The sequence below is a fragment of the Mustelus asterias genome, chromosome 4, assembly GCF_964213995.1.
Source record: "Mustelus asterias chromosome 4, sMusAst1.hap1.1, whole genome shotgun sequence".
Taxonomy (NCBI): Eukaryota; Metazoa; Chordata; class Chondrichthyes; order Carcharhiniformes; family Triakidae; genus Mustelus; species Mustelus asterias.
In genome coordinates this window covers 137,507,063-137,533,360 of record NC_135804.1, presented here as the reverse complement: position 1 = coordinate 137,533,360, position 26,298 = coordinate 137,507,063, and the positions used below count along the sequence as shown (strand labels likewise).

General features: G+C 45.8%; 1 protein-coding gene across 3 annotated transcripts in view; it reads right to left on the bottom strand.

Annotated features, from left to right (window-relative positions):
* Positions 1 to 26,298, bottom strand: part of LOC144493006 (mitogen-activated protein kinase kinase kinase kinase 4) — a 307,127-nt gene that overhangs the window by 175,341 nt on the left and 105,488 nt on the right. For all 3 annotated transcript variants that reach the window (XM_078211781.1, XM_078211782.1, XM_078211783.1), the window contains exons 4-7: positions 20,265 to 20,390; positions 14,481 to 14,591; positions 10,625 to 10,715; positions 8,535 to 8,665 (exon numbers count right to left, since the gene is read on the bottom strand). In XM_078211781.1, the coding sequence (XP_078067907.1) occupies positions 8,535 to 8,665; positions 10,625 to 10,715; positions 14,481 to 14,591; positions 20,265 to 20,390 (459 nt within the window). The remainder of the gene's footprint in view (positions 1 to 8,534; positions 8,666 to 10,624; positions 10,716 to 14,480; positions 14,592 to 20,264; positions 20,391 to 26,298) is intronic.

Sequence of the window (26,298 nt, the reverse complement as noted above, 5' to 3'; positions counted from 1 at the left end):
CTCCCTATTCATGTACCCAATCCAAATGCCTCTTAAATGTTGCTAATGTGCCTGTTTCCACCACCTCCTCTGGCAGCGCGTTCCAGGCACCCACCACTCTCTGCGTGAAAAACTTCCCCCCGCACATCTCCGTTAAACTTTCTCCCTCTCACCATGAACCTGTGCCCCCTTGTAATTGACACTTCCACCCTGGGAAAAAGCCTCTGAATATCCACCCTGTCTATGCCTTTCATAATTTTGTAGACCTCTATCAGGCCTCCCCTCAACTTCCATCTTTCCAGTGAAAACAATCCTCGTATATTCAATCCCTCCTCATAGCCAATACCTTTGGGACCAGGCATCACCCTGGTAAACCTTCTTTGCACTCTCTCCAAAGCGTCCACATCCTACCGGTAGTGTGGTGACCAGAATTGCAGGCGATACTACAAGTGCAGCCTAACCAAGGTTTTATATAGCTGCAACATGACTTCCCAACTCCTGTACCCAGTGCCCCGGATGATGAAGGCAAGAATGTCATGAATCTTCTTAATCATCTTGGTCATCTGTGTTGCCACTTTTAGTGAACCGTGGACCTGCACGTCCAGATCCCTCTGTATGTTAATGTTCCCAAGGATTTTGCCATTTACTGTCTAATTTACACCTAAATATCAGCATGACATCACTACAATGGAAATGTGTCATGTGATTCGGTCTTGGCTATACTTTTGCTTTAAGCAGAGCACACACATACAGCTCTGATGTCGTCAAACTTTATTCCTCTGTACAGCTGATGTCATGTGCCGATACATAAATGAATCCACAATGTGTTTATCATATCCCAGATGAGTGATTGGTGCCGTGTGTCAACCCAAGGTATTGAATCATTATGAGAATGTGACAAGAGCTTCATGGCCACTTTTACTGAGACCAACATTTTTATTTCCAGATTTCACTTTGAAAACTGAATTCAAGTTTGCAAACTGCCTTGGTGGGATTTGAACTCATCCTCTGAGCTGTTAGTGCAAGTCTCGTACTGCTGGCTACAAGCCCAAAGTAAACATATTGGATTCACTCCGGGTTGGTGCCTTTCATTAAAAAAGATTTTTTGTTTCAGGTTCGCAGTTGTTGACACCAGTACAGACCTCACACGGAGCCAGAAGGCAACTAATTTGTGCAGTTTAGCAACCACACCATCAGGAATGAATTCAAACTGATTCTGACAAGAATGGACATAAACTCTGAGCCAACAGTTGATGAAATTTAACAGTTCCCAATTGGCGCAGTGGTGAGCACTGCTGCCTCACAGCACCAAGGACATGGGTTCGATTCCAGCCTTGGGTGACTGTCTGTGTGGGGTTTGCACGTTCTCCCCGTGTCTGGTGGGTTTCCTCTGGTGCTCCGGTTTCCTCCCACACTTCAAAGATGTGCAGGTAAGTGGATTGATTGACCATGCTAAATTGCCCCTTAGTTTCAGGGAGATTAGTGAGATAAACATGTGGGATTATGGGGATAGGGCCTGGGTAGGGTTGTTGTTGGTGTAGGCCTGATGGAGCGAATATCCTCCTTTTGCACAGCAGGGATTCTATGATTCCATGACGACTGATACTGTCCAAGCCTTGAGTGACAGAATTTCCTTGTGATTCTGCATTACTGGGCACCTACTTCCATTGTTCACTATTCTTCATGGTTTGATGATCAGCCTTTTCACTCGTGATATGTATGATCTGGACACTTAAGTGGGTAAACTGTATAAAACCATCCAAAAGCCTAGACCCACCAATCAATCGCTGCACAGTTCAATGTCCAAAGCATTGGCTGACACCTATCCCTGTCTCAGGTTATAGAATCAGAGAATCACTACAGTGCAGAAGGAGGCCATTCAGCCCATCAAATTTGCACTGACTTTCTGACAAAGTAACTCACCCAGGCCCTCTTTCCTAGGCCCTATCCCTGTAACCCCACACATTTGCCATGGCTAATCCATCTAATGTACACGTCTTTGGACTGTGGGAGGAAACTAGAACATCCAGAGGAAACCCATGCAGACATGGGGAGAACATGCAGACTCCACACAGTCACCCAAGGTCGGAATTGAACCCGGGTCCCTGGCGCTGTGAGGCAGCAGTGCCGGTGGAACATTCATCCATGCCTTCAATATCTCTGGACTTGACTATTCCAATCCACTCCTGACTTACCTTTCCCTTTTTACCCCTTGTTAATTTGAAGTCATCCAAAAATCTGTTGCCCGTGTCTTAGCTCCTGGTCACCTCTGTACTCCCTGACGTACAGTTGCTTCCTGTTAAACCATACCTCAATTTTATAACTCTCATCCTTATCTTCAAATCCCTCCATGGTCTCATCCCTCCCTAGCTCTGTAATCTCCACCAGCCCTGCAACCCACCAAGGTCACTGTGCTCTTTAATTCTGGCCTCCTAAGCAGCCCCAATTTTCTTCATTTGTGACCATGCTTCCAGCTGCCTAGGCCATAATCTCCGGAATTCTCTCCCTAAACCTCTGCTTTTCTCCCTCTCATTCTCCTTTGAGATATTCCTTGAGACCTAGACTTTGACCAAACCTTTTGTCACATGTCTTCATATACCCCAATGTGGTTCAGTGTCATACCTTGCTTAATAATTGCTATATATCTGGGTAGTTACAGCATTGAGGATGGTCCCTTTGAAAGAACGATAACGCAGTCACACCATGACATTAATGGGCATTCTGCAGGTTTTGCAGGTAGTCTCGAACTTACCCTCTACAGTGAACATCTTTGGAATTAAACCTGATTGCTGTTTCTGTTCAAATCCTCACGTCGCACCTTTATGTCACTTTATGTTTTACCGCCATGCCCGCCCCGGAATCAGGGTGGGCGCGGCTCACAGAACAGGATTCTCCATTGGCCTTGGGTGGGATTTTGCGAGCCTCGCCCAAGTGAGATCGTAAAATACTGGCTGTTTTCTGACCCTGCAGCATCAATGCATTATAGTAAGAATACTCCAGAACGGCGGCACAGGGGAGAGTACTGCTGCCTCACAGCACCAAGGACCGGTGTTCAATTCCAGCCTTGGGTGACTGCATAGAGTCTGTACATTCTCCCCATGTCTGTGTGGGTTTCCTCTGGGTGCTCGGGTTTCCTCCCAAAGTCCAAAGATGTGCAGGTTAGATGGATCAGCCATGCTAAACTGCCCTTTACTGTCCCAAGATGTATAGTTAGGTGGATTAGCCATGCTTAACTGCCCTTTATTGTCCCAAGATGTATGGTTAGGTGGATTAGCCATGCAAAACTATCCTTTACTGTCCCAAGATGTATAGGTTTGGTGGATTGGCCATGGTAAATGCGCTGGGTTATGGGGATTGGGTGGGAGGTTGGGCCTGAGTAAGATGCCCTTTTGGAGAGTTGGTACAGACTTGATGGGCCAAATGGCCTCCTTCTGTACTGTAGAGATTCAGTGGTTCTTGTGAAGAAACTTGCAACGTTTTATTATGTGAACTGTACTTTATAAGTATAAAATGTTAAGTGAATCCTCTGTTGGCCTTGCTCTGTGTAAGTGTGATCTGTGGTAGATCTGACTTTACCTATTTTAGCCTGATGGCGAGCATAGTGACAGCCTTAAGGACCTGAAATGGACCATTCAATACAAACCCCTAAGGAGTGACCCCATGTGTCGCCCTGGCATTGATGCAAAACTTTAGGATTCTGGTTAATTTGTGTGGAACATCTCATAATTACTCCAACTCTTTATTTTCCAAGCATCTTTTCAGGATGCTTCCAAGCATCTTTTCTCTTGACTGTTTGAATTCCAACTCGAAAATGTTTTTGTTTTAGCTAAATCGCTCCAATTCGTTTTTTCTGTTGTTAATTATGCATCTTTGGGTTTAATCACATGACCTTTTTTTAGAAGTTTTTAACCTGTTTAGGTGATTGCAAACTAGAAATAAAACAGCAAGAGGATGTGGTATCAGCAGGAAGTTTTATTCCCTTGTCAGTACTTTCATACTTTTTAATCATAGAATCATAGAATCCCCACAGTACAGAAGGAGGCCATTCAGCCCATCAAGTCTGTACCGACCACAATCTCACCCAGGCCCTATTCCTGTAACCCTCATTTACCTTGCTAATCCCCCTCGAGTCAATTTAGCACGGCCAATCAACCTAACCCGCACATCTTTGGACTGTGGGAGGAAACCGGAGCACCCGGAGGAAACCCATGCAGACACAGGGAGAAGGTGCCAACTCCACACAGACAGTGACCCAAGGCTGGAATTGAACCCGGGTCCCTGGCGCTGTGAGGCAGCAGTGCTAACCACTGTGCAGCCCATTTCATTCGATTGTGTACAGATGCTCTGGAGAGATGCTGCTACTGGCAAATAAAGTGAAAAGGACATAGGTATCCCCGTGCCAGAAATAGTGGCAAAAGCCTTTGCAAGATATGAGTAGGCAGATAAGCAAGTTGAATCATTATAAAAGCAAAATACTACTGAAACCAAACAGGAAGTGCAGGAAATACTCAGTGTCTGAGGAGAGAGAAATGGAGTTAACATTTTGGACAGGGTTTTACAGCCTCGCTCAAGCAAGACCGGAAATTCCCACCCGAGGTCAATAGACATTTCCATTGTCCGCCCCTCATCCTCTCCGTTTCCATGACAGGCGGGCCGGTAAAATTCCAGCATTTGAGTCCAATCTGACTCCTCAGAAACCAAAGAAAAGTCATCTTGGATTTGGGCTATCAACTATTGCATTATCGCCAATATTTCCCAACCTAAAGAAAGAGCTTCACAGATCTTGACTCTCATTTCTAATTTCTCTAGTCTAAGTTGATGTTTGTTTCATGGTTCCGAACCTCCAGAAAACCAGTGTCAACAAATGCACGAGCGAAGAAGCAGCAGATGACACAAGGCTGCCATTTATCGTAACCCTATACGATAAATGGCAGAACCATAAAGGGTGTGGATACGCAGAGGGACCTGGGTGTGCAAGTCCACAGATCCTTGAAGGTGACGTCACAGGTGGAGAAGGTGGTGAAGAAGGCATATGGCATGCTTGCCTTTATAGGACGGGGCATAGAGTATAAAAGTTGGGGTCTGATGTTGCAGATGTATAGAACGTTGGTTCGGCCGCATTTGGAATACTGCGTCCAGTTCTGGTCGCCACACTACCAGAAGGACGTGGAGGCTTTGGAGAGAGTACAGAGGAGGTTTACCAGGATGTTGCCTGGTATGGAGGGGCTTAGTTATGAGGAGAGATTGGGTAAACTGGGGTTGTTCTCCCTGGAAAGACGGAGGATGAGGGGAGACTTAATAGAGGTGTATAAAATTATGAAAGGCATAGATAGGGTGAACGGTGGGAAGCTTTTCCCCAGGTCGGTGGTGACGTTCACGAGGGGTCATAGGTTCAAGGTGAAGGGGGGGAGGTTTAACACAGATATCAGAAGGACATATTTTACACAGAGGGTGGTGGGGGCCTGGAATACGCTGCCAGGCAAGGTGGTGGAGGCGGACACACTGGGAAAGTTTAAGACTTATCTGTACAGCCATATGAACGGAGTGGGAATGGAGGGATACAAAAGAATGGTCTAGTTTGGACCAGGGAGCGGCGCGGGCTTGGAGGGCCGAAGGGCCTGTTCCTGTGCTGTATTGTTCTTTGTTCTTTGTTCTTTGTTCAGACAAGAGGTGGAGGCTTCCGCCAAAGAGCTAACTAGACAGTTAACATTGCATTGACGGGGCCGTTTTGCTCAATTTGCTGGACTGCTGGTTTAGAAACACAGAAACATAAATAGAAGCAGGGTAGGCCATTCAGCCCTTCAAGTCTGCCTTGCCATTCATGTTGATCATGGCTGATCATCAAATTCAATATCCTGATCCCCAATTTTCCTTGATCCCTTTAGCCCCAAGAGCGATATCTAATTTCTTCTTGAAGTCTCACAACGTTTTGGCCTCAACTACTTTCCGTGGTAGTGAATTCCACAGATTCACCACCCTCTGGGAGAAGAAATTTCTCCTCATCTCAGTTCGAAAAGGTTTCCACTTTATCTTCAAACTATGACCCCTAATTCTGGACTCTCCCACCTGTAATGATCAGCGTGGAATTGGTGTGCTGGACCTTGAGGTTCCAGGGGAGCACTACCAGCCCCTCAGCAAAGTGAGGTGTCCTCCCCCACAACCACTCAAACAATGAGTCACCCACACTCTCTCTGAGAGAAGCTGTAGGTGTGAGCAGACCTCTTTGAAGTTCCCTGACAGAGAGATGTCAGCTTCACTGGGGGGAGGGGGGTGGTTTTCTTCTCCACAGCTGTGCACGCAACCCTCATGTATTAACATAGATGTTATTTGAGGTCTCTGAGCCTTCCTAGCAAGCTGAACTCTTTGAAACCCTCTCAATTCCATCGGAAACCTTTGATCTCTGTCAATTTCATTGTGTAGTGCTTTGAAACGGGCTTTCATCGATAGCTTATACATAGAACATAGAACATAGAACAGTACAGCAGAACAGGCCCTTCGGCCCACGATGTTGTGCCGAGCTTTATCTGAAACCAAGATCAAGCTATCCCACTCCCTATCATCCTGGTGTGCTCCATGTGCCTATCCAATAACCGCTTAAATGTTCCTAAAGTGTCTGACTCCACTATCACTGCAGGCAGTCCATTCCACACCCCAACCACCCTCTGCGTAAAGAACCTACCTCTGATATCCTTCCTATAGCTCCCACCACGAATCCTATAGTTATGCCCCCTTGTAATAGCTCCATCCACCTGAGGAAATAGTCTTTGAACGTTCACTCTATCTATCCCCTTCATCATTTTATAAACCGCTATTAAGTCTCCCCTCAGCCTCCTCCGCTCCAGAGAGAACAGCCCTAGCTCCCTCAACCTTTCCTCATAAGACCGACACTCCAAACCAGGCAGCATCCTGGTAAATCTCCTCTGCACTCTTTCCAGTGCTTCCACATCCTTCTTACAGTGAGGTGACCAGAACTGCACACAATATTCCAAATGTGGTCTCACCAAGCTCCTGTACAGTTGCAGCATAACCCCACGGCTCTTAAACTCCAACCCCCTGTTAATAAAAGCTAACACACTATAGGCCTTCTTCACAGCTCTATCCACTTGACTGGCAACCTTTAGAGATCTGTGGATATGGACCCCAAGATCTCTCTGTTCCTCCACAGTCTTCAGAACCCTACCTTTGACCCTGTAATCCACATTTAAATTAGTCCTACCAAAATGAATCACCTCACATTTATCAGGGTTAAACTCCATTTGCCATTTTTCAGCCCAGCTTTGCATCCTATCTATGTTTCTTTGCAGCCTACAACAGCCCTCCACCTCATCCACTACTCCACCAATCTTGGTGTCATCAGCAAATTTACTGATCCACCCTTCAGCCCCCTCCTCTAAGTCATTAATAAAAATCACAAAGAGCAGAGGGCCAAGCACTGATCCCTGTGGCACTCCGCTAGCAACCTCCCTCCAATCCGAAAATTTTCCATCCACCACAACCCTCTGTCTTCGATCAGACATGATGTGGAGATGCCGGCGTTGGACTGGAGTAAACACAGTAAGAAGTTTAACAACACCAGGTTAAAGTCCAACAGGTTTATTTGGTAGCAAAAGCAAAAGCAAAAGTGTGGATTTTGCTACCAAATAAACCTGTTGGACTTTAACCTGGTGTTGTTAAACTTCTTACTTCGATCAGACAGCCAGTTACCTATCCAATCGGCCAACTTTCCCTCTATCCCACCCCTCCTCACTTTCATCATAAGCCGACCATGGGGGACCTTATCAAACGCCTTACTAAAATCCATGTATATGACATCAACTGCCCTACCTTCATCAACACACTTCGTTACCTCCTCAAAAAATTCAATCAAATTTGTGAGGCACGACTTACCCTTCACGAATCCGTGCTGACTATCCCGGATTAATCCGCTTAATGAATTCATATTCACCCTCCAGTCAGCTGTGTTCACTGACCTTTCCTTTCATGCTTGAATGCATCTCAAGTAAAGTAAAAGTTTATTTATTAGTCACAAGTGAGGCTTCCATAACATTGCAATGAAGTTCCAGTGAAATTCCCCTCGTCGCCACATTCCGGTGCCTGTTCAGGTCAATGCACCCTGACCAGCACGTCTTTTAGAATGTGAGAGGGAACTGGAGCACCCGGAGGAAACCCACGCAGACACGGGGAGAATGTGCAAACTCCACACAGACAGTGACCCAAGCCGGGAATTGAACCTGGGTCCCTGGCGCTGTGAGGCAGCAGTGCTAACCACTGTGCCACCGTGCTGCTTCCAACTCTTTCATAGACTAACACAGCACAGAATGAGGCATTCAGCACATCATCGCCTGTGCTTTGATTTTTTTTCCCCCAAAGCCCTGCAATCTTCTTCCTTTTCACGTATATATCCAATTCCCTTTTGAAAGTTGTTACTGAATCTGCAATCACAATTATAATAGCTCACCGATGCTAACAGTGAAACAATATCATCCTCTTTCAGTGCACAATGGCTTCTTACTCTAAAGTTCTTTCCCGGACAGCGCTGACAAGGAGTCGCTTACTCTGTAATCGTATGTGGAATCTGCATTCTCGTCACACGCTATGACTTCGGGTGCCATCCAGTACGGTGTCCCAATGAAAGTGTTCCGTTTCTCCATGGTCCTATCCAGCTGAGCACTGACTCCAAAATCAACTGCAAGGGGATAGTAACCAAAATTATCATTACCATTTTTAAATGTCAATCACAACATAGACACGCACAATAGTGGAAGTCTGGCAGGTTTGAACCCAGTAACAGTTTTAACAACACCAGGTTAAAGTCCAACAGGTTTATTTGGAAGCAAATACCATTAGCTTTCGGAGCGCTGCTCCTTCGTCAAATGGAGTGGAAACCTGCTCTCAAACAGGGCATAGAGACACAAAATCAAGTTACAGAATACTGATCAGAACGCACTCCAACCCTCAGCATTTGAACCCTCCAACCTTCAGCATTTTAACGGCATCCTTCAGTACTGCTTGAAGGATAGCTCCAGTCAAGAGGATTCAAAAATGGTTGTATCGTTATTTTAAAAGCAAAGGATCACTGAATCATAGCATACCACAGTGCAGAAGAAGCCATTCAGCCCATCGAGTCTACACCAACATGAATCATAGAATCCCTACAGTGCAGAAGGAGGCCATTCGGCCCATCGAGTCTGCACCGACCACAATCCCACCCAGGCCCTACCCCCACATATTTTACCTGCTAATCCCTCTAACCTACGCATCCCAGGACTCTAAGGGGCAATTTTTTTTTTTAACCTGGCCAATCAACCTAACCCGCACATCTTTGGACTGTGGGAGGAAACCGGAGCACCTGGAGGAAACCCACGCAGACACGAGGAGAATGTGCAAACTCCACACAGACAGTGACCCGAGCCCGGAATCGAACCCGGGACCCTGGAGCTGTGAAGGTCCTGGCCTGGCCATCTAATCCCACTTGCCAGCACTTGGCCCATAGCCTTAAATATTATGATGTGCCAAGTACCCATCAAAGTACTTTTTAAAGGACATGAGGCATCCCACTTCCACCACTCTCCCAGGCAGTGCATTCCAGACTGTCACCACCCTCTGGGTAAAAAGGTTTTTCCTCAAATCCCCCCGAAATCGCCCACCCCTTACTTTCATTTTGTCTCCCATGTAACTGACCCTTCAACTAAGGGGAGCAACTGTTCCCTATCCATGCAAAAGAAAAGGGACATGGGTGTCGCTGGCAGGCCAGCATTTATTGCCCATCCCTAATTGCCCTTGGGGGACAGTTGAGAGCCAACCACATTGCTGTGGTCTGGAGTCATACATAGGTCAGAAGCACAGCATTAAAGGACATTAGTGAATCAGATGGGTTTTCCCCCAACCATCGACAATGGCTTCATGGCCATCTTAAATCCCGATACTTGTATTGAATTCAAACTCCATCATCTGTCATGGTGGGATTTGAACCTGGGTCCCCAGAATTTTAGCTGAGTTTCTGGATTAATACTCTAGCAATAATACCACTAGACCATCACACCTTTATGGCACCTTTTTATTTTGCAAAACAGGGAACTTAAGTGAGTGCAGCTAAGAAACATTGCAGCCAGGAGCAGAACTTAGACCAAATGACACCTCGCACCTCGCTCTGCCATTCAATAAAATCATGGCTTGAAGGGAAGAACATTGCAGGGGGGGTGGGGAAAGTGTGGGACATTGAGACTAACTGGATTGTTCTTTGAAAAAGTGGATGCAGAATAGATGGACCGAATGGTCTTTTACACTGCCCCATTGAATGGTTCTCGAGGGGGGTTTGAAGCGCAGTGTGTAACATTCCTATCTTTGAGCCAGAAGCTGTGGTTTGAGTCTCACTCCAGGACTTGATGGCCAAGGAAGGTGTGTCCATTACACGGCCAAACAAGTTGATTATCAATCTGAAAACCCTTCAATGATGCCTATTGCAGGTGGTACGAGCGGGAGAATTTGATGTGGAGTGGCACCCCTCACACTGTAGCCTCTGGTTTCAGCTTGGTGACCTGTTCCCGTGAGAATAAGCTGCAAAAACAGGGATGAGCATGTGCTTTGTCTGTACCATGCAATCTAAAAGCCACTAAAGCTCCTAATATTTCAGAGGGATGCTTACCAAGCTTTACTTCTGCATTCTCAGTCAATAACACGTTCTGTCCTTTGATATCACGATGGATAACATGGTGGGAGTGAAGATGGACCAGTCCCTGCAAGGACAAGTCAACGTAAAAAGACAAGGTAAGTTACATGGTACAACATGGAGGTTTGTCTGGACATTGTTTACGTATGGTTCACCCAACATGCTGGCGACTTGAATGGAGAGTATAGAAAGAATTTACTTGGCCTCAGAATGTCCTGATTGCTTTATTTTATTATTACCTTTCATATGTGTGTAAATGCAGGAAGAAAGCTTCCGCAACCAAGAAATTAAATTAATAATCAGCTAATTTGCTTTTTTCCAGTGAGGATTGAGGGAGAAATGTTGGCCTGGACACTGATTGCGCTTTCATAGAATCATAGAATCTACAGTACAGAAGGAGGCCATTCAGCCCATTGAGTCTGCACTAACCACAATCTCACCCAGACCCTGTCCCCATAAGGCAATACATTTATCTTAGCTAATCCCCCAACACTAAAGGGCAATTTAGCATTGCCAATCCACTTAACCCACACATCTTTCTGCTCTTCTGTAATCTTTTACCTCCACCTGAATTAACAAATGGGGCATTTGTGCCTCTTTTACAAGAGGGTGCTTCCAACAACGTAGCACTCCCTCAGTGGAGTGTCACCCCGAGTCTTTGGCTCCACTGTCTGACTCAAGAGTCAGAGTTCTGCCACTTAAACAAAGCCGAAGAATATGTCCAAAGATATGTTAAAAAATAGTGACTCCATGAGCTAGAAGATTTGTGTCAGAAACTATGGAAATTAGCTTCATGATGGCACAGTGGTTAGCACTGCTGCCTCACAGCTCCAGGGACCTGGGTTCAATTCCCGGCTTGGGTCACTATTTGTGTGGAGTTTGCACGTTCTCCCCGTGTCTGCATGGGTTTCTTCTGGATGCTCCGGTTTCCTCCCACTGTCCAAAGATGTGCAGGTTAGGTGCACTGGCCATGCTAAATTCCCCCTTAGTGTCCCGCGATGTGTAGGTTAGAGGGATTAGTGAGGTAAATATGTTGGAATACAGGGATAGGGCCTAGGTGGGATTGTTGTCAGTGCAGACTCGATGGGCTGAATGGCCTCCTTCTGCACTGTAGGGATTCTATGAATATCATGGGTGACAACACGTTGCATTTATACAACACCTTTATGATAGCAAAATATTCACAAGTTACGTAACAGAAGAGTTATTACATGAAATTTGACACTGAGCACAGGGGACCATATTACTAATGACTAAAAGCTTGATCAAAAAGCTGGGATCTAAGTTATGTCTTTAAAAAGAAAAGCGAGGTAGAGTAGTTTAGGTCGGGAATTCTGGAACTCCAGGCTAAGGTAGCTGAAGGCAGAGCTGCCAATTGTGAAGCTTATAATATCAGGAATCTGCAACAGGTTAGAAGTGGAGGAACATGGAGATCTTGGAGGTTGTCGCGCTGGAGGAGAATATAGAGACAGAGAGGGACATAGAGAGATTTGAAAACAAAGAAGCAATTGGGTGACAAGGTGGCACAGTGGTTAGCACTGCTGCCTCACAGCACCAGGGACCCGGGTTCAATTCCAACCTCGGGGTGACTGTCTGTGTGGAGTTTGTATATTGTCCCCCGTGTCCGTGTGGGTTTCCTCCAGGTGTTCTGGTTTCCTCCCACAGTCCAAAGATGTGCGTGTCAGGTGGATTAGCCATGCTAAATAGCCCCTGAGTGTCAGGGGACTATCAGGGTGATTAAGGGGATAGGGCTTTTTTAAAAAATTCATTCGTGGGACAGAGGCGTCGCTGGTTTCCTCCGGGTGCTCCGGTTTCCTCCCACATTCCAAAGATGTGCGGGTTAGGTTGATTGGCCATGCTAAAATTGCCCTTAGTGTCCTGAGATGCATAGGTTAGAGGGATTAGTGGGTAAATATGTAGGGATATGGGGGTAGGGCCTGGGTGGGATTGTGGTCAGTGCAGACTCGATGGGCCGAATGGCCTCTTTCTGTACTTTAGGGTTTCTATGATTCTATGATTTCTATGATGATGGGTTGGCCAGCTTTTATTGCCCATCCCTAGTTGCCCTTGTTCAGAGGGCAGTTGAGAGTCAACCACATTGCTGTGGGTCTGGAGTCACATGTAGGCCGGACCAGGTAAGGGACGGCAGATTTCCTTCCCTAAAGGGCATTGCTGAACCAGAAGGGTTTTCCCGACAATCGACAATGGTTTCAGGATCATCAGTATATTCTTAATTCCAGATGGGTGGTATCGTTGTTGGTGCAGGGTCAATGTGTTGAATGGTTTCCTTCTGCACTATAGGGATTCTATGAAACAAGTCTTAAAACTGAGGCATTGCTGATCCAGGATTTAATCTAGGTCAGTGAACAGAGCAGTGAAGGTGAGCAGAACCGACTGCGAGTTAGATGACTGGTAGCAGAGGCAGATCACTTGCAATGGATACTCTGTGAAAGAAATGTCCTTTAATGAGAACGGGTCTTTATGTTTGATGAAACATTCCCTGATCTTTTCCCTCCCAGCGTGTGAACATTGGGATTTGAAATAGCATCAATGCTGTTCTGGAATGGTCCCAAAAATAATAAACTTCTGTAACAGCAGGCTTTCATTAGTCGACAAAGGCTGGAAACTGATCAAATTGAGCTCCTGTGGATTGGACGTAACTTAATGGAGCTGGTTTAACCAAACATTTCATGCAATCCCTACAGTGGAGAAGGAGGCCATTCAGCCCATCGAGTCTCCATCAGCTCTCTGACAGAGCTTTTCCCAAAGCTCTAACCCTTTAACACGAGGTATTTACCCCACTAATCCCCCTAACCTGCATGTCTTTCGGACTGTGGGAGGAAATCGGAGCATCCGGAGGAAACCCAAGCAGACACGGGGTGAAAGTGCAAACTCCACACCGGCGGTGACCCAAGGTCGGATTTAAACCCGGGTCCCTGGCGCTGTGAGGCAATAGTGCTAACCACTGTGCCAACGTGTTTGCTGCAATTATACAGGGCCTTGGTGAAGCCACACCTGGAATTTTGTGTGCAGTTTTGGTCTCCTTATCAGAGGAAGGATGTTTTTGCTCCAGAGGAAGTGCAGAGAAGATTTACCGGAGTGATTCCTGGGATGGCGGGACTGATGTGAGGAGAGATTGAGTTGGTTAGGATTATATTCGCTGGAGTTCAGAAGAAAGAGGGGCGACCTCATAGAAACCTAAAAAATTCTAACAGGAGTAGACAGGGTGGATGCAGGAAGGATGTTCTCGATGGTGGGGGTGTCCAGAACCAGGGGTCACAGTCTGAGGATACAGGGTCAACCGTTTAGGACAGAGATGAGGAGAAATTTCTTCACCCAGAGAGCGGTCAGCCTGTGGAATTCGCTACCACAGAAAGCAGTTAAAGCCAAAACATTGAATGTTTTCAAGAAGCAGTTAGATATCGCATTTGAGGTGAAGGGGATCAAAGGATATGGAAAGAAGGCGGGATCAAGCCATTCAGTTGGATGATCAGCCATGATCATAATGAATGGCAGAGCAGGCTTGAAGGGCTGAATGGCCTCCTTCTGCTCCTATTTTCGATGTTTCTATGATGGGGGGGGCGGGGTGGTTGAAGCGTGCAACACCATTCCTGTCAGAAAAGAAAATGATTAAACAGCATTGCAGCACTGGTTGCAAGATAAGGATCTGCTGGCACTCCTTAAACTTCAAACCTGCAAATCTAAGTTTTGCAAGCAAGAAACGTCTAAAACACCAATCAAAACCACAGTTGTGTTCATTAGCCATCCACCTCAGGCACCAGTGAAGTGACAGCTCAATAAAATGAGTTTTCTGATTGCAATTCGAACTTACCCGAAGAACCTCTCGACAGATGTACGCTATCCAGTCTTCTTTCAGACAGTTCCCTTTGGTTTTTTTGACCAAATCTGTCACGGACCCTGCTCCACAGAACTCCATCACCAGCTACAATCAAAAGCAAAGTGAGAAGAAAGGGTGCATTTGAACATTACAGCCATGTGTCATTCAGAGAGAATTATGGATAATACATGGCATCTCCAGCACAGAGTCAGGCCATTCACTCCATCTGCTCTAGGTTGGTGCTTATGCTCTGCACAAACTTTCTGCTACCCTACAAGGTCACTATCAGTACATCTTTCCGTTCCTTTCTCCCTCATGGTTTTATCTTAAATGTCGTTTTATTATTCCGTTATTCCACATAGTAGTGAGCTCCACATACAAACCATTCTCCTGAATTTCCAACTGAATTTATTCATAACCCTTAGTTTTGGATTTCCTTACAAGTGGAAACACCTCCTCACTGTCTACCCTATTGAACCGCTTCCCATTTCAAAAGAGAGCATGACATAGAAATGACAAGTAAACATGCTTGCCCAAAGGAGGCTTGCCCAAAGGAGGCAGAGAGTGTATATAGATGGGTCTTTTTCTAAATGGAGGTCGGTCACCAGTGGTGTGCCCCAGGGATCTGTTCTGGGACCCTTGCTGTTTGTCATTTTCATAAATGACCTGGATGAGGAAGCGGAGGGATGGGTTGGTAAGTTTGTCGACGACACGAAGGTTGGTGGGGTTGTGGATAGTCTGGAGGGATGTCAGAAGTTACAGAGGGACATAGATAGGATGCAAGACTGGGCGGACAAGTGGCAGATGGACTTCAACCCAGATAAATGCGTCGTGGTCCATTTTGGTAGGTCAAATGGGATGAAGGAGTACAATATAAAGGGAAAGACTCTTAGTACTGTAGAGGATCAGAAGAACCTTGGGGTCCGGGTCCATAGGACTCTAAAATCGGCCCCGCAGGTGGAGGAGGTGGTTAAGAAGGCGTATGGTGTGCTGGCCTTTATCAATCGAGGGATTGAGTTTAGGAGTCCGGGGATAATGATGCAGCTATATAAGACTCTCGTCAGACCCCACTTGGAGTACTGTGCTCAGTTCTGGTCGCCTCACTATAGTAAGGATGTGGAAAAGATTGAAAGGGTGCAGAGGCGATTTACAAGGATGTTGCCTGGATTGAGTGGCATGCCTTATGAGGATAGGCTGAGGGAGCTCGGTCTTTTCTCCTTGAAGAGACGAAGGATGAGAGGAGACCTAATAGAGGTGTATAAGATGTTGAGAGGCATAGATCGGGTGGACTCTCAGAGTCTTTTTCCCAGGGTGGAAATGTCTGCTACGAGAGGACACAGGTTTAAGGTGCTGGGGGGTAGGTACAGGGGAGATGTTCGGGGTAAGTTTTTCACACAGAGGGTGGTGGGCGAGTGGAATCGGCTGCCGTCAGTGGTGGTGGAGGCGAACTCAATAGGGTCTTTTAAGAGACTCCTGGATGAGTACATGGAGCTTAATAGGATGGAGGGTTATAGGTAGGTCTAGAAGGTAGGGATGTGTTCGGCACAACTTGTGGACCGAAGAGCCTGTTTGTGCTGTAGTTTTTCTGTGTTCTATGCTGTTTGGCTCAGTCATTCCATGTTGTTCCTTTTTTTTATTAATTAATGAAACATGGGCATCACTGGGCTGGCCAGCCTTTATTGTCCATTGCTAGTTGCCCTTGTTCAGAGAGCAGTTGAGAGTCAACCACATTGCTGTGACTCTGGAGTCACATGCAGGCCAGACCAGGTAAGGACGGCAGACTTCTTTTCCTCAAGGACATTGGTGAACCAGATGGGTTTTTCCAACAATAATCTCATGGTCCTCAGTGGATGTTTAATTCCAGATATTTTTATTTATTGAATTGAAATTCCACCAGGTAGGATTTGAACCTGAGCCCCCAGAACATCAACAGAGCTTCTGCCTTAAGAGTTTAGCCTTTATACCGCTGGGCCATCGCCTCCCCTCCCAATCTCCTCCATCTCCCCGTAAGCATAGTCCTCATCCTATCACTCTGCTTTCAACCAATTTTTAATCCAGCTTATTAGCTTTCCCCAATAATGTCAAGTGCTTTCAGGAGTTCGACATACATAAATTCCCAAATTCACCACATGTGCTACCTCCCAAACAACTCCAGCACGTTCATCAAATATTATTTTCCTGTCTAAAATTCCTGTTCATTATATTCTCTTGATCTGGACATTTGATAATGTCCACGCGAGCGACAGGCAAATCTGTAAAGAGGATGTGTTGCCTTGCTATTTCTGGACAATCTCCTGACAAAGCAGAAAGCATCCGATCTGAGAATCCTACTTTTCAGAGCTGTCGCAGAGTTTGCCAAGGACAGTTGTGCAGGGCCAAGCACCACACTTGCAGCAGGGCACACTTCTGCAAAGTGCTTAGTGTTTGGGCAATCCTGATCTTCTGACATGTCAAAATCAAAGCTCCTTCCGTAGCTCATGCCAACAATGTCACTGTGCTTCTGGTGAAGTGATTTGGTGATGCTGTTTCCAAACAACCAGGAAAGAGCACACTCTGTTTGAACGGTCATAGCTTGAAGAAGTTTGGAAATTCCAACTCTTTTCAGCACCAAGCAATGAAAAACATGGACATTTTGTAGACTTATGGAGTGGGTCAGATTTGAGATCAGGCATGCATCTATTGCTAAATGAAAGACATGGATGCAATCAAGCCTATTGTGTAATGCAGAACGATCAAAGAACTCAGCCGGATATCATTCTGAGGAAGTAAAGTTTAAAGTTTATTTATTAGTGTCACAAGCAGGCTTACATTGACGCTACAGTGAAATTACTGTGAAAATCCCCTCGTCGCCACACTTCAGTGCCTGTTTGGGTACACTGAGGGGGAATTTAGCATGGTCAATGCAATGAACCTGTATGTCTTTCAGATTGTGGGAGGAAACCGGAGCACCCGGAGGAAACCCACACAGACACAGGGAGAACGTGCAGACTCTGCACAGACAAGACCCAAGCCAGGAATTCAACCCGGGTCCCTGGCGCCATGAGGCAGCAATGCTAAGCCCAATTAAGTTGCCCAGTGTAAGTAGTTCTACTCGTCCAGGCTAACTGAACAAAAATAAGGAGCTAATTAATTTTTGAAGTTACCTGACTGAATGGGTGGGACTGACGAGCTGAGGCAGAAAAAGGGTTGTCGTCATATGGAATGGCAGAGCAGGCTCGATGGGCCATGTGGCCCACTCCCGCTCCTACTTCTCATCTTTGTATGTTCTTAGATTGGCTTTTATTGGTCTGGTTATGCAGCTAGCATAATTAAGGACCCCACGCACCCCAGACATTCTCTCTTCCACCTTCTTCCATCAGGAAAAAGATACAAAAGTCTGAGGTCACGAACCAACCGACTCAAGAAAAGCTTCTTCTCTGCTGCTATCAGATTTTTGAATGGATCTACCTCGCATTAAGTTGATCTTTCGCTACACCCTAGCTATGACTGCAACACTACATTCTGCACTCTCTCGCTTCCTTCTCTATGAACGGTATGCTTTGTCTGTATAGCGCGCAAGAAACAATACTTTTCACTGTATGTTAATACATGTGACAATAATAAATCAAATCAAATCAAATCAAAGACTATAGTCACTTGTCAAGATTTAAGGCATTAATCTAGAACTAAATTTTCAAATCCGTTTAATTCATTTTTTCTTTAGAAACCTCAATGGAGAGGGTGGCACGGTGGCACAGTGGTTAGCACTACTGCCTCACAGTGCCAGGGACCCAGGTACAATTCCTGGCTTGGGTCATTGTCTGTGTGGAGTTTGCACTTTCTCTCCGTGTCTGTGTGGGTTTCCTCCGGGTGCTCCGGTTTCCTCCCACAGTCCAAAGATGTGCAGGTTAGGTGGATTGGCCATGCTGAATTGCCCCTTAGTGTCAGGAGGACTAGCTAGGCTAAATGCATGTGGATAAGGCCTGCATGGGATTGTGGTCAGTGCAGATTCGATGGTCCGAATGGCCTCCTTCTGCACTGCAGGGATTCAATGATTCTATGAGAGGTAGAATGGCTTCAGTGCAAGAAGGGGGAGTGATTAAAATGAGGTAAGTAGTAATGTAATGATGTGAAGCTTTGGGGTTCAATTGTTAATAGACTGCGAATAAAAGCAAATACTGACAACAGTAAGCTAAATATTTGTTTGTCAAAAGTCAAAATATTGTAAAATATCCAGTAAAGATACTGTTACTATCTTGATGTGGCACGGTGGCACAGAAGTTGGCACTGCCGCCTCACAGCACCAGAGAACTGAGGTTGATTCCCAGCTTGGGTCACTGTCTGTGTGGAGCCTGCACGTTCTCCTCGTGTCTGCGTGGGTTTCCTCCGGGTGCTCCGGTTTCCTCCCACAGTCTGAAATATGTGTTGGTTCGGTGCATTGGCCATGCTAAATTCTCCCTCAATGTATCTGAACAGGCGCCAGAGTGTGGCGACTAGAGGATTCTCACAGTAACTTCATTGCAGGGTGAACATAAGCCTACTTGTGACACTAATAAACTGAAACTAACCGGGTTCTGGTGGCACTCAACTTTTATATAAAGCTTTTAATATTATGATACACTGGTGAATACCACATATGCCCAAATAAGTTAGTGTAAATGGTGGAGTTACAGGAGTAAATAAATGCAATGTAAGTAAATATTCTATTGGGTTGCTTGTGCTAAAAATGTACTCAGGCATTCAACCGGTTTATTTTATCAATAGTGACATTCGCCTTGAACATTCCCAAGTTTCTGCAGCTCCTTCTGTCCTAATTTCCTCTAGGAACTGAACAGCTGTGGACATGCCTTGAATTAAAGGTTCCCACACAGTCTTATTAATGCACTGACATTCATATTTACATGAAGATATTCCCCCTGTTGGATTGATTAAGGACTTCATAAAACATTTGCACAAATTCCCAAGAAGCCAATGGCTTTTTGTACTGAATGCGTTCGTCCAGGAAGGCCATTTAGAGATTGGTGCGTCAAGGGGCTTTACTTGTTACTCTGTCAGTGTGGCATTCATAATCAAAAGACTTCTGACCTTCATGGCCTGCATATCAACATAAGGTTTCTAGGATCTTTCCTGACTTGAGTTTTGTAGCCTTCTTCCATTTCCGTAAAGCTCGACTGCTGAACCACAGTGATAAACTAAAGTTTACTTATGAGTGTCACAAGGAGGCTTGCGTTAACACTGCAATTAAATTACTGTGAAAATCCCCTAGTCACCACACTCCAGTGCTTGTTCAGGTACACTGAGGGAGAATTTAGCATGCCCAATACACCTAACCAGCATGTTTTTTGGACAGTGGGAGGAAACCGGAGTACCGCATCTCCACCGCAGATGCGGGGAGAACGTGCAGACTCCACCACAGACAGTGACCCAAGCCAGGAGTCGACTCCGGGTCCCTGGTGCTCTGAGGCAGCAGTGCTAGCCACTGTGCCACTGTGCCGCCAGTTCTGGCAACCGAAACGTTGAATTTTTAATCCCTCCAACAAAATCTAATTAAATCTATGCATAATGGGTTGCTCATGACCTGCCAAATTTCCTCAGACAGGTGAAACAAAGGTCAGACAATCTCTATTCATTTTTATTTTATGGCCTGATTTGAATCAACCAATGATTACATACTCAAAATCTGGTCAAAGTGATTCAGCAGGTCCCATGATAAGGTACGAGATTCATTCCTGCAGCTTTGAAGAACATGTAAAAGTCTTGATGCTGTCAACTACTATGGCATATAGAAGAAACACCTACCCAGAGCTGATCTTCATGGCTTGAAGGGCTTGTTCTAATGAAGGCACCATAATATGTTGCAATATTCCTGTGATGAGAATACTTCTTCAGCATATTAATTTCCAGCTTGATTTCTTCTTCTTCGTCCTGTTTAATAGGAAATTGTTTCAACGTTAATGGAATTGACCGAGAATTTGCAAAGTTTCTGCTGGCAAACTGAGTGAGTCTGGAACTGAGCGCAATTTCAAGATTCGGGCAAACGCAGGTTAATGAGTTGTGAAGAGTTGTGCTCCTCCTCAGGCTGTATTTTATTCCCATGTTCACTCCTTATGGAAATGCCGGAGGGGATGGGGAAATATTATTGATGGAGTACCATCCATTTAATTCAAGAGATATCTCATGTGAGAAGGACGTAAGGACTAGGAGCAGAAGTAGGCAATTCAGCCAACTCCTGTAGAAGGGGAGGCAATGGCCAAGTGGTATTATCACTAGCATAGAATCTTACAGTGCAGACAGAGGCCATTTGGCCCATCGGGTCTGCACTAACCACAATCCCGCCCAGGCCCTATCCCCATAACCCCATTCATTTACCCTAGCTGGTCCCCCTGACACTAAGGGGCAATGTAGCATGGCCAATCTACCTAACCCGCACATCTTTGGAGTGTGGGAGGAAACTGGAGCACCCGGAGAAAACCCACGCAGACACGAGGAGAGTGTGCAGACTCCACACAAACAGTGACCCAAGCCAGGAATCAAACCCTGGTCCCTGGCGCTGTGAGGCAGCAGTGCTAATCACTGTCCTACCCTGCCACCCCACTATTCTATTCATCCAAAAACCCAGCTAATGTTCTGGGGACCCAGGTTCAAATCCCACCACGGCAGATGGTAGAATTTGAATTCACTGAAAAAAATCTGGAATTAAGAATCTACTGATGACCATGAAACCATTGTCAATTGTCGGAAAAATCCATCCGGTTCACTAAGGTGCTTTAGGAAAGGAAATCTCTTGTTCTTTCCTGGTCTGGCCTACATGTGACTCCAGAGCCACAGTAATGTGGTTGACTCTCAACTGCTCTCTGAAATGGCCTGGCAAGCCACTCAGTTCAAAGGCGACGAGGGATGGGCAATAGATGCTGGCCAGATAGCCATACCCATGTCACGCTAATGAATTTTAAAAAAAGCTCCTTGAGCCTGCTCCGCCATGCAATATGACCATGGCTGATCTCATTTTGGCTTCAACTCCACTTTCCTGCTCCTTCCCAATAACCCTTCAACCCATTACTAATTAAAAACATGTCTATCTCCTTCCTCAATTGATTCAACGTCTGGAATTCTCTGTCCAGGAAATGACATTGAGCACTTTCAGCAACCCTCAACAGTCAAAGAACAAAGAACAAAGAAAATTACAGCATAGGAACAGGCCCTTCGGCCCTCCAAGCCTGCACTGACCATGCTGCCCGACTTAACTAAAACTCCCTACCCTTCCAGGGACCAAATCCCTCTATTCACATCTATTTCTCAAGACGCCCCTTAAAAGTCGCTACCGTATCCGCTTCCACTACCTTCCCTGGCAACGAGTTCTAGGTACCCACCACCCTCTGAGTAAAAAATCTGCCTCGTACATCTCCTTTAAACCTTGCCCCTCGCACCTTAAACCTGTGCCCCCTAGTAATTTACTCTTCCACTCTGGGAAAAGGCTTCTGACTATCTACTCTGTCCATGCCTCTCATAATCTTGTAGACTTCTATCATGCCCCTCAACCTCTGTCGTTCCAGTGAGAACAAACCAAGTTTTCTTCACAGCTAATGTCTTCCATACCAGGCAACATCCTGGTAAATCATTTCTGTACCCTTTCCAAAGCCTCCACATCCTTCTGGTAGTGTGGCGACCAGAATTGAACAATATATTCCAAGTGCGGCCTAACTAAGGTTCTATAAAGCTGCAACATGACCTGCCAATTCTTAAAGTCAGTGCCCCGGCCGATGAAGTCAAGCGTGCCGTATGCCTTCTTGACTACCTTCTCCACCTGCATGGCCACTTTCAGTGGCCTGTGTACCCTGTACACCCAGATCCCTTTGCGTATCAATACTCTTAAGGGTTCTGCCATTTACTGCATGGATATCATGGATAGAAATGATGAAGACTGAAAATGAATTGCTTGTGGTTTCTGAGCTGATGTTTTTTATGGGTGGAATTTCCAGAGTTCACGTTCAAGATTTCCCATGTTACATTACTGAGGAATATCTTTCTTCCAGCCACAGGGAACGGTCTTTATATTGCACAACGTGACAACGGAATCCAAACAAAAAGCATGTGTTTCAGTCCAAAATTTACTAGTTTTCTAAAATGTGTCATTTATGTCCTTAAGTTAGTTCCATAGAATTTTATATTTAAGTGTGATGGCTAGTCACAATATGGCTGGTGATGGGACGGGAATTTGAATTCAGGCAGAGTCCTAGATGTTCATGAAGCTTAGAACATGTGTTAATTTGGTAATGTGATGGAAATCAAGTCAAAGAGAACAAAGCACAAAGAACAATATAGCACAGGAACAAGCCCTCTGGCCCACCAAGTCTGTGCCAACACAGATGCCTCTCTAATCTAATATTTTCTGCCACTATGTGGTCCATTTCGCTCTATTCCCTGCCTATTCATGTACCTGTTCAGATGCCTCTTGAACGTTGTTACAGAATCTGCTTCCACCACCTCCTCTGGCAGTGGGTTCTAGGCATTCACCAACCTCTATATGAAAAACTTGCCCCTTACATCTCTTTTAAACTTTCCCCCTCTCACTTTCAACCTATGCCCCCGAGTAATTGACCCTTCGACCCTGGGAAAAAGACTCTGACTACCCACTCTATCCAAGCCCGTCATAATCTTGTAAACCTCTATCAGGTCCCCCCTCATCCTCCAATGCTCCAATGAAAACAATACAAATTTGTTCAATCTTTCTTCATAGTTCATATCCTCCAAACCAGGCAACATTCTGGTAAATCTCTTCTGCACCCTTTCCAATGCATTAACATCCTTCCAGTATTGTGGCGACCAGAATTGTACACAATACTCCAAATGCGGCCTAGCCAAAGTCTTATACAGCTGCAACATGATTTTCCAATTCCTATACTCAACGCCCCGACCAATGAAGACCAGCATGCCTTACGTCTTCTTGACCACCTTGTCCACCTGAGTTGTCACCTGTAGGGAACTGTGGATCTGCACACCTAGATCCCTCTGTATACTAATATTTCTAAGAGTTCTACAATTTACTGTATACTTTCCTTTTGCAGCAGACCTTCCAAATGGCATCACCTCACATTTGTCTGGGTTAAATTCCACCTGTGGAGATGCCGGCGTTGGACTGGGGTAAACACAGTAAGAGTTTGAACAACACCAGGTTAAAGTCCAACAGGTTTATTTGGTAGCAAATGCCATTAGCTTTTGGAACGCTACTCCTTCGTCAGATGGAGTGGAAATCTGCTCTCAAACAGGGCACAGAGACACAAAACCGCAACGACCTCCTCAGAAGACAAACCCGGGACACGGTGGACAGAGTACCCTTCGTTGTCCAGTACTTCCCCGGAGCGGAGAAGCTATGGCATCTCCTCCGGAGCCTTCAACATGTCATTGATGAAGACGAACATCTCGCCAAGGCCTTCCCTACACCCCGACTTCTTGCCTTCAAAGAACCGCATAACCTCAAACAAACCATTGTCCGCAGCAAACTACCCAGCCTTCAGGAAAACAGTGACCACGACACCACACAACCCTGCCACAGCAACCTCTGCAAGACGTGCCGGATCATCGACACGGATGCCATCATCTCACGTGAGAACACCATCTACCAGGTACACGGTACCTACTCTTGCAACTCGGCCAACGTTGTCTACCTGATACGCTGCAGGAAAGGATGTCCCAAGGCATGGTACATTGGGGAGACCATGCAGACGCTACGACAACGGATGAATGAACACCGCTCGACAATCACCAGGTAAGACCGTTCTCTTCCTGTGGGGGAGCACTTCAGCGGTCACGGGCATTCACCCTCTGATCTTCGGGTAAGCGTTCTCCAAGGCGGCCTTCACGACACACGACAGCGCAGAGTCGCTGAGCAGAAACTGATAGCCAAGTTCCGCACACATGAGGACGGCCTAAACCGGGATGTTGGATTTATGTCACACTATTAGTAACCCCCACAGCTTGCTTCCTGGACTTGCAGTATCTCACTGGCTGTCCTGTCTGGAGAAAATACACATCTCTTTAACCTGTGCTTAATGCTCCCTCCACTCACATTGTCTGTATCTTTAAGACCTGGTTGGCTGTAGGGATTTGCATTCTAATCAGTATTCTGTAACTTGATTTTGTGTCTCTGTGCCCTGTTTGAGAGCAGATTTCCACTCCATCTGACGAAGGAGCAGCGCTCCGAAAGCTAATGGCATTTGCTACCAAATAAACCTGTTGGACTTTAACCTGGTGTTGTTAAAACTCTTATTAAATTCCACCTGCCATCTTTTGGCCCAGGTCTCCAGCCGATTTATATCTTGCTGTATCCTCTGACAATCCTCTTCAGCATCCGCTACTCCCCCAATTTTTGTGTCATCTGCAAATTTACCAATCAAATTTACCAACCTCCAAATCATACATATATATATATATTATATATATAAGGTCCCCGCACTGATCCTCCTTGTGGAACACCGCTTGTCACAGACCTCCAGTTAGAAAAGTACCCTCCCACTGCTACTCAAAGTGTGACACTTCTTCCAACAACAGTAGCAATTTATCTAGCGCAGTTGACGTAATGAAACATTCCAACAAATTCACAGGGGAAATCAAACAAGATTTGACACTTAGCTATATCAGGAGATTTAAAGTCAGGCGGCCAAAGCTTGGTCAAAGAGGTTGGTTTAAAGGAGCATCTTAAAACAGGACAGTGAGATTGAGAGACAAAGAGGTCTAGGGAGGAAATTCTGGAGTATCAGGCCTGGACAATGAAAGGCACATCTATCTGTGGTGGAGCGATTAAAATCAGAGGTCGTCACATTTTTAAAATTAAATTATTTATTATTGTGTCACAAGTAGGCTTACATTAACACTGCAATGAAGTTAAAAGGGAAAATGCTGGAAAATCTCAGCAGGTCTGGCAGCATCCTTACAGATGCTACCAGACCTGCTGAGATTTTCCAGCATTTTCCCTTTTGGTTTCAGATTCCAGCATCCGGAGTAATTTGCTTTTATACTGCAATGAAGTTACTGTGAAAATCCCCTAGTCGCCACACTCCGGCGCCTGTTCAGGTACACCAAGGGAGAATTCAGCATGGCCAATGCACATAACCAGCACATCTTTCGGACTGTGGGAGGAAACCAGAACACCCGGAGGAAACCCACGCAGACATGAGGAAAAAGTGCAGACTCTCCACACAGTAACCCAAGCTGGGAATCAAACCCGGGTCCCTGGAGCTGTGAGGCAGCCGTGCTAACCACTGTGCCATTGTGTCATCCTAAAGTGACTGGAATTAGATGAGCACAGATATCCCAGAGGATTATGGGGTGAGAAGAGACGACAGAGAGAACTGTGGCCATGGAGGAATTTATAAACAGGGATGACAATTTAAAAATCTAGGCATAGCCTGACTGGAAGCCAATCTGGTTGAGGACAAGGGTGATAGGGACCCTTGTCCTCAAGGTGCAACTTAGGATATGAGCAGCAGAGATTAGGATGACTTCAGCTTCACAAAATGTGGGACGTGGGACCCCAGCCAAGAGTACATTGGAATAATCAAGCCCAGAAGGAACAAGAACAGATAAATGATTGATGTCTGACACAGACATGATGGGCTGAAGGGCCCCTTTTGGTGTTGCAACACTCTATGACTCTAAGAGCTGAGATGGGGCGGAGCTGGGGGACATTACAGAGGTGGAAATAGATAGTCTTAGTGATAGCGCAACTATGAGTTCAGATGCTATTGTCGGGGTCAAAGATAAACAGACTGGCTCAAACTCAGACAGTGGTCAGGGAGAAGGTGGATCCGGTTGGTGAAGAACGGTCTTTCCATCG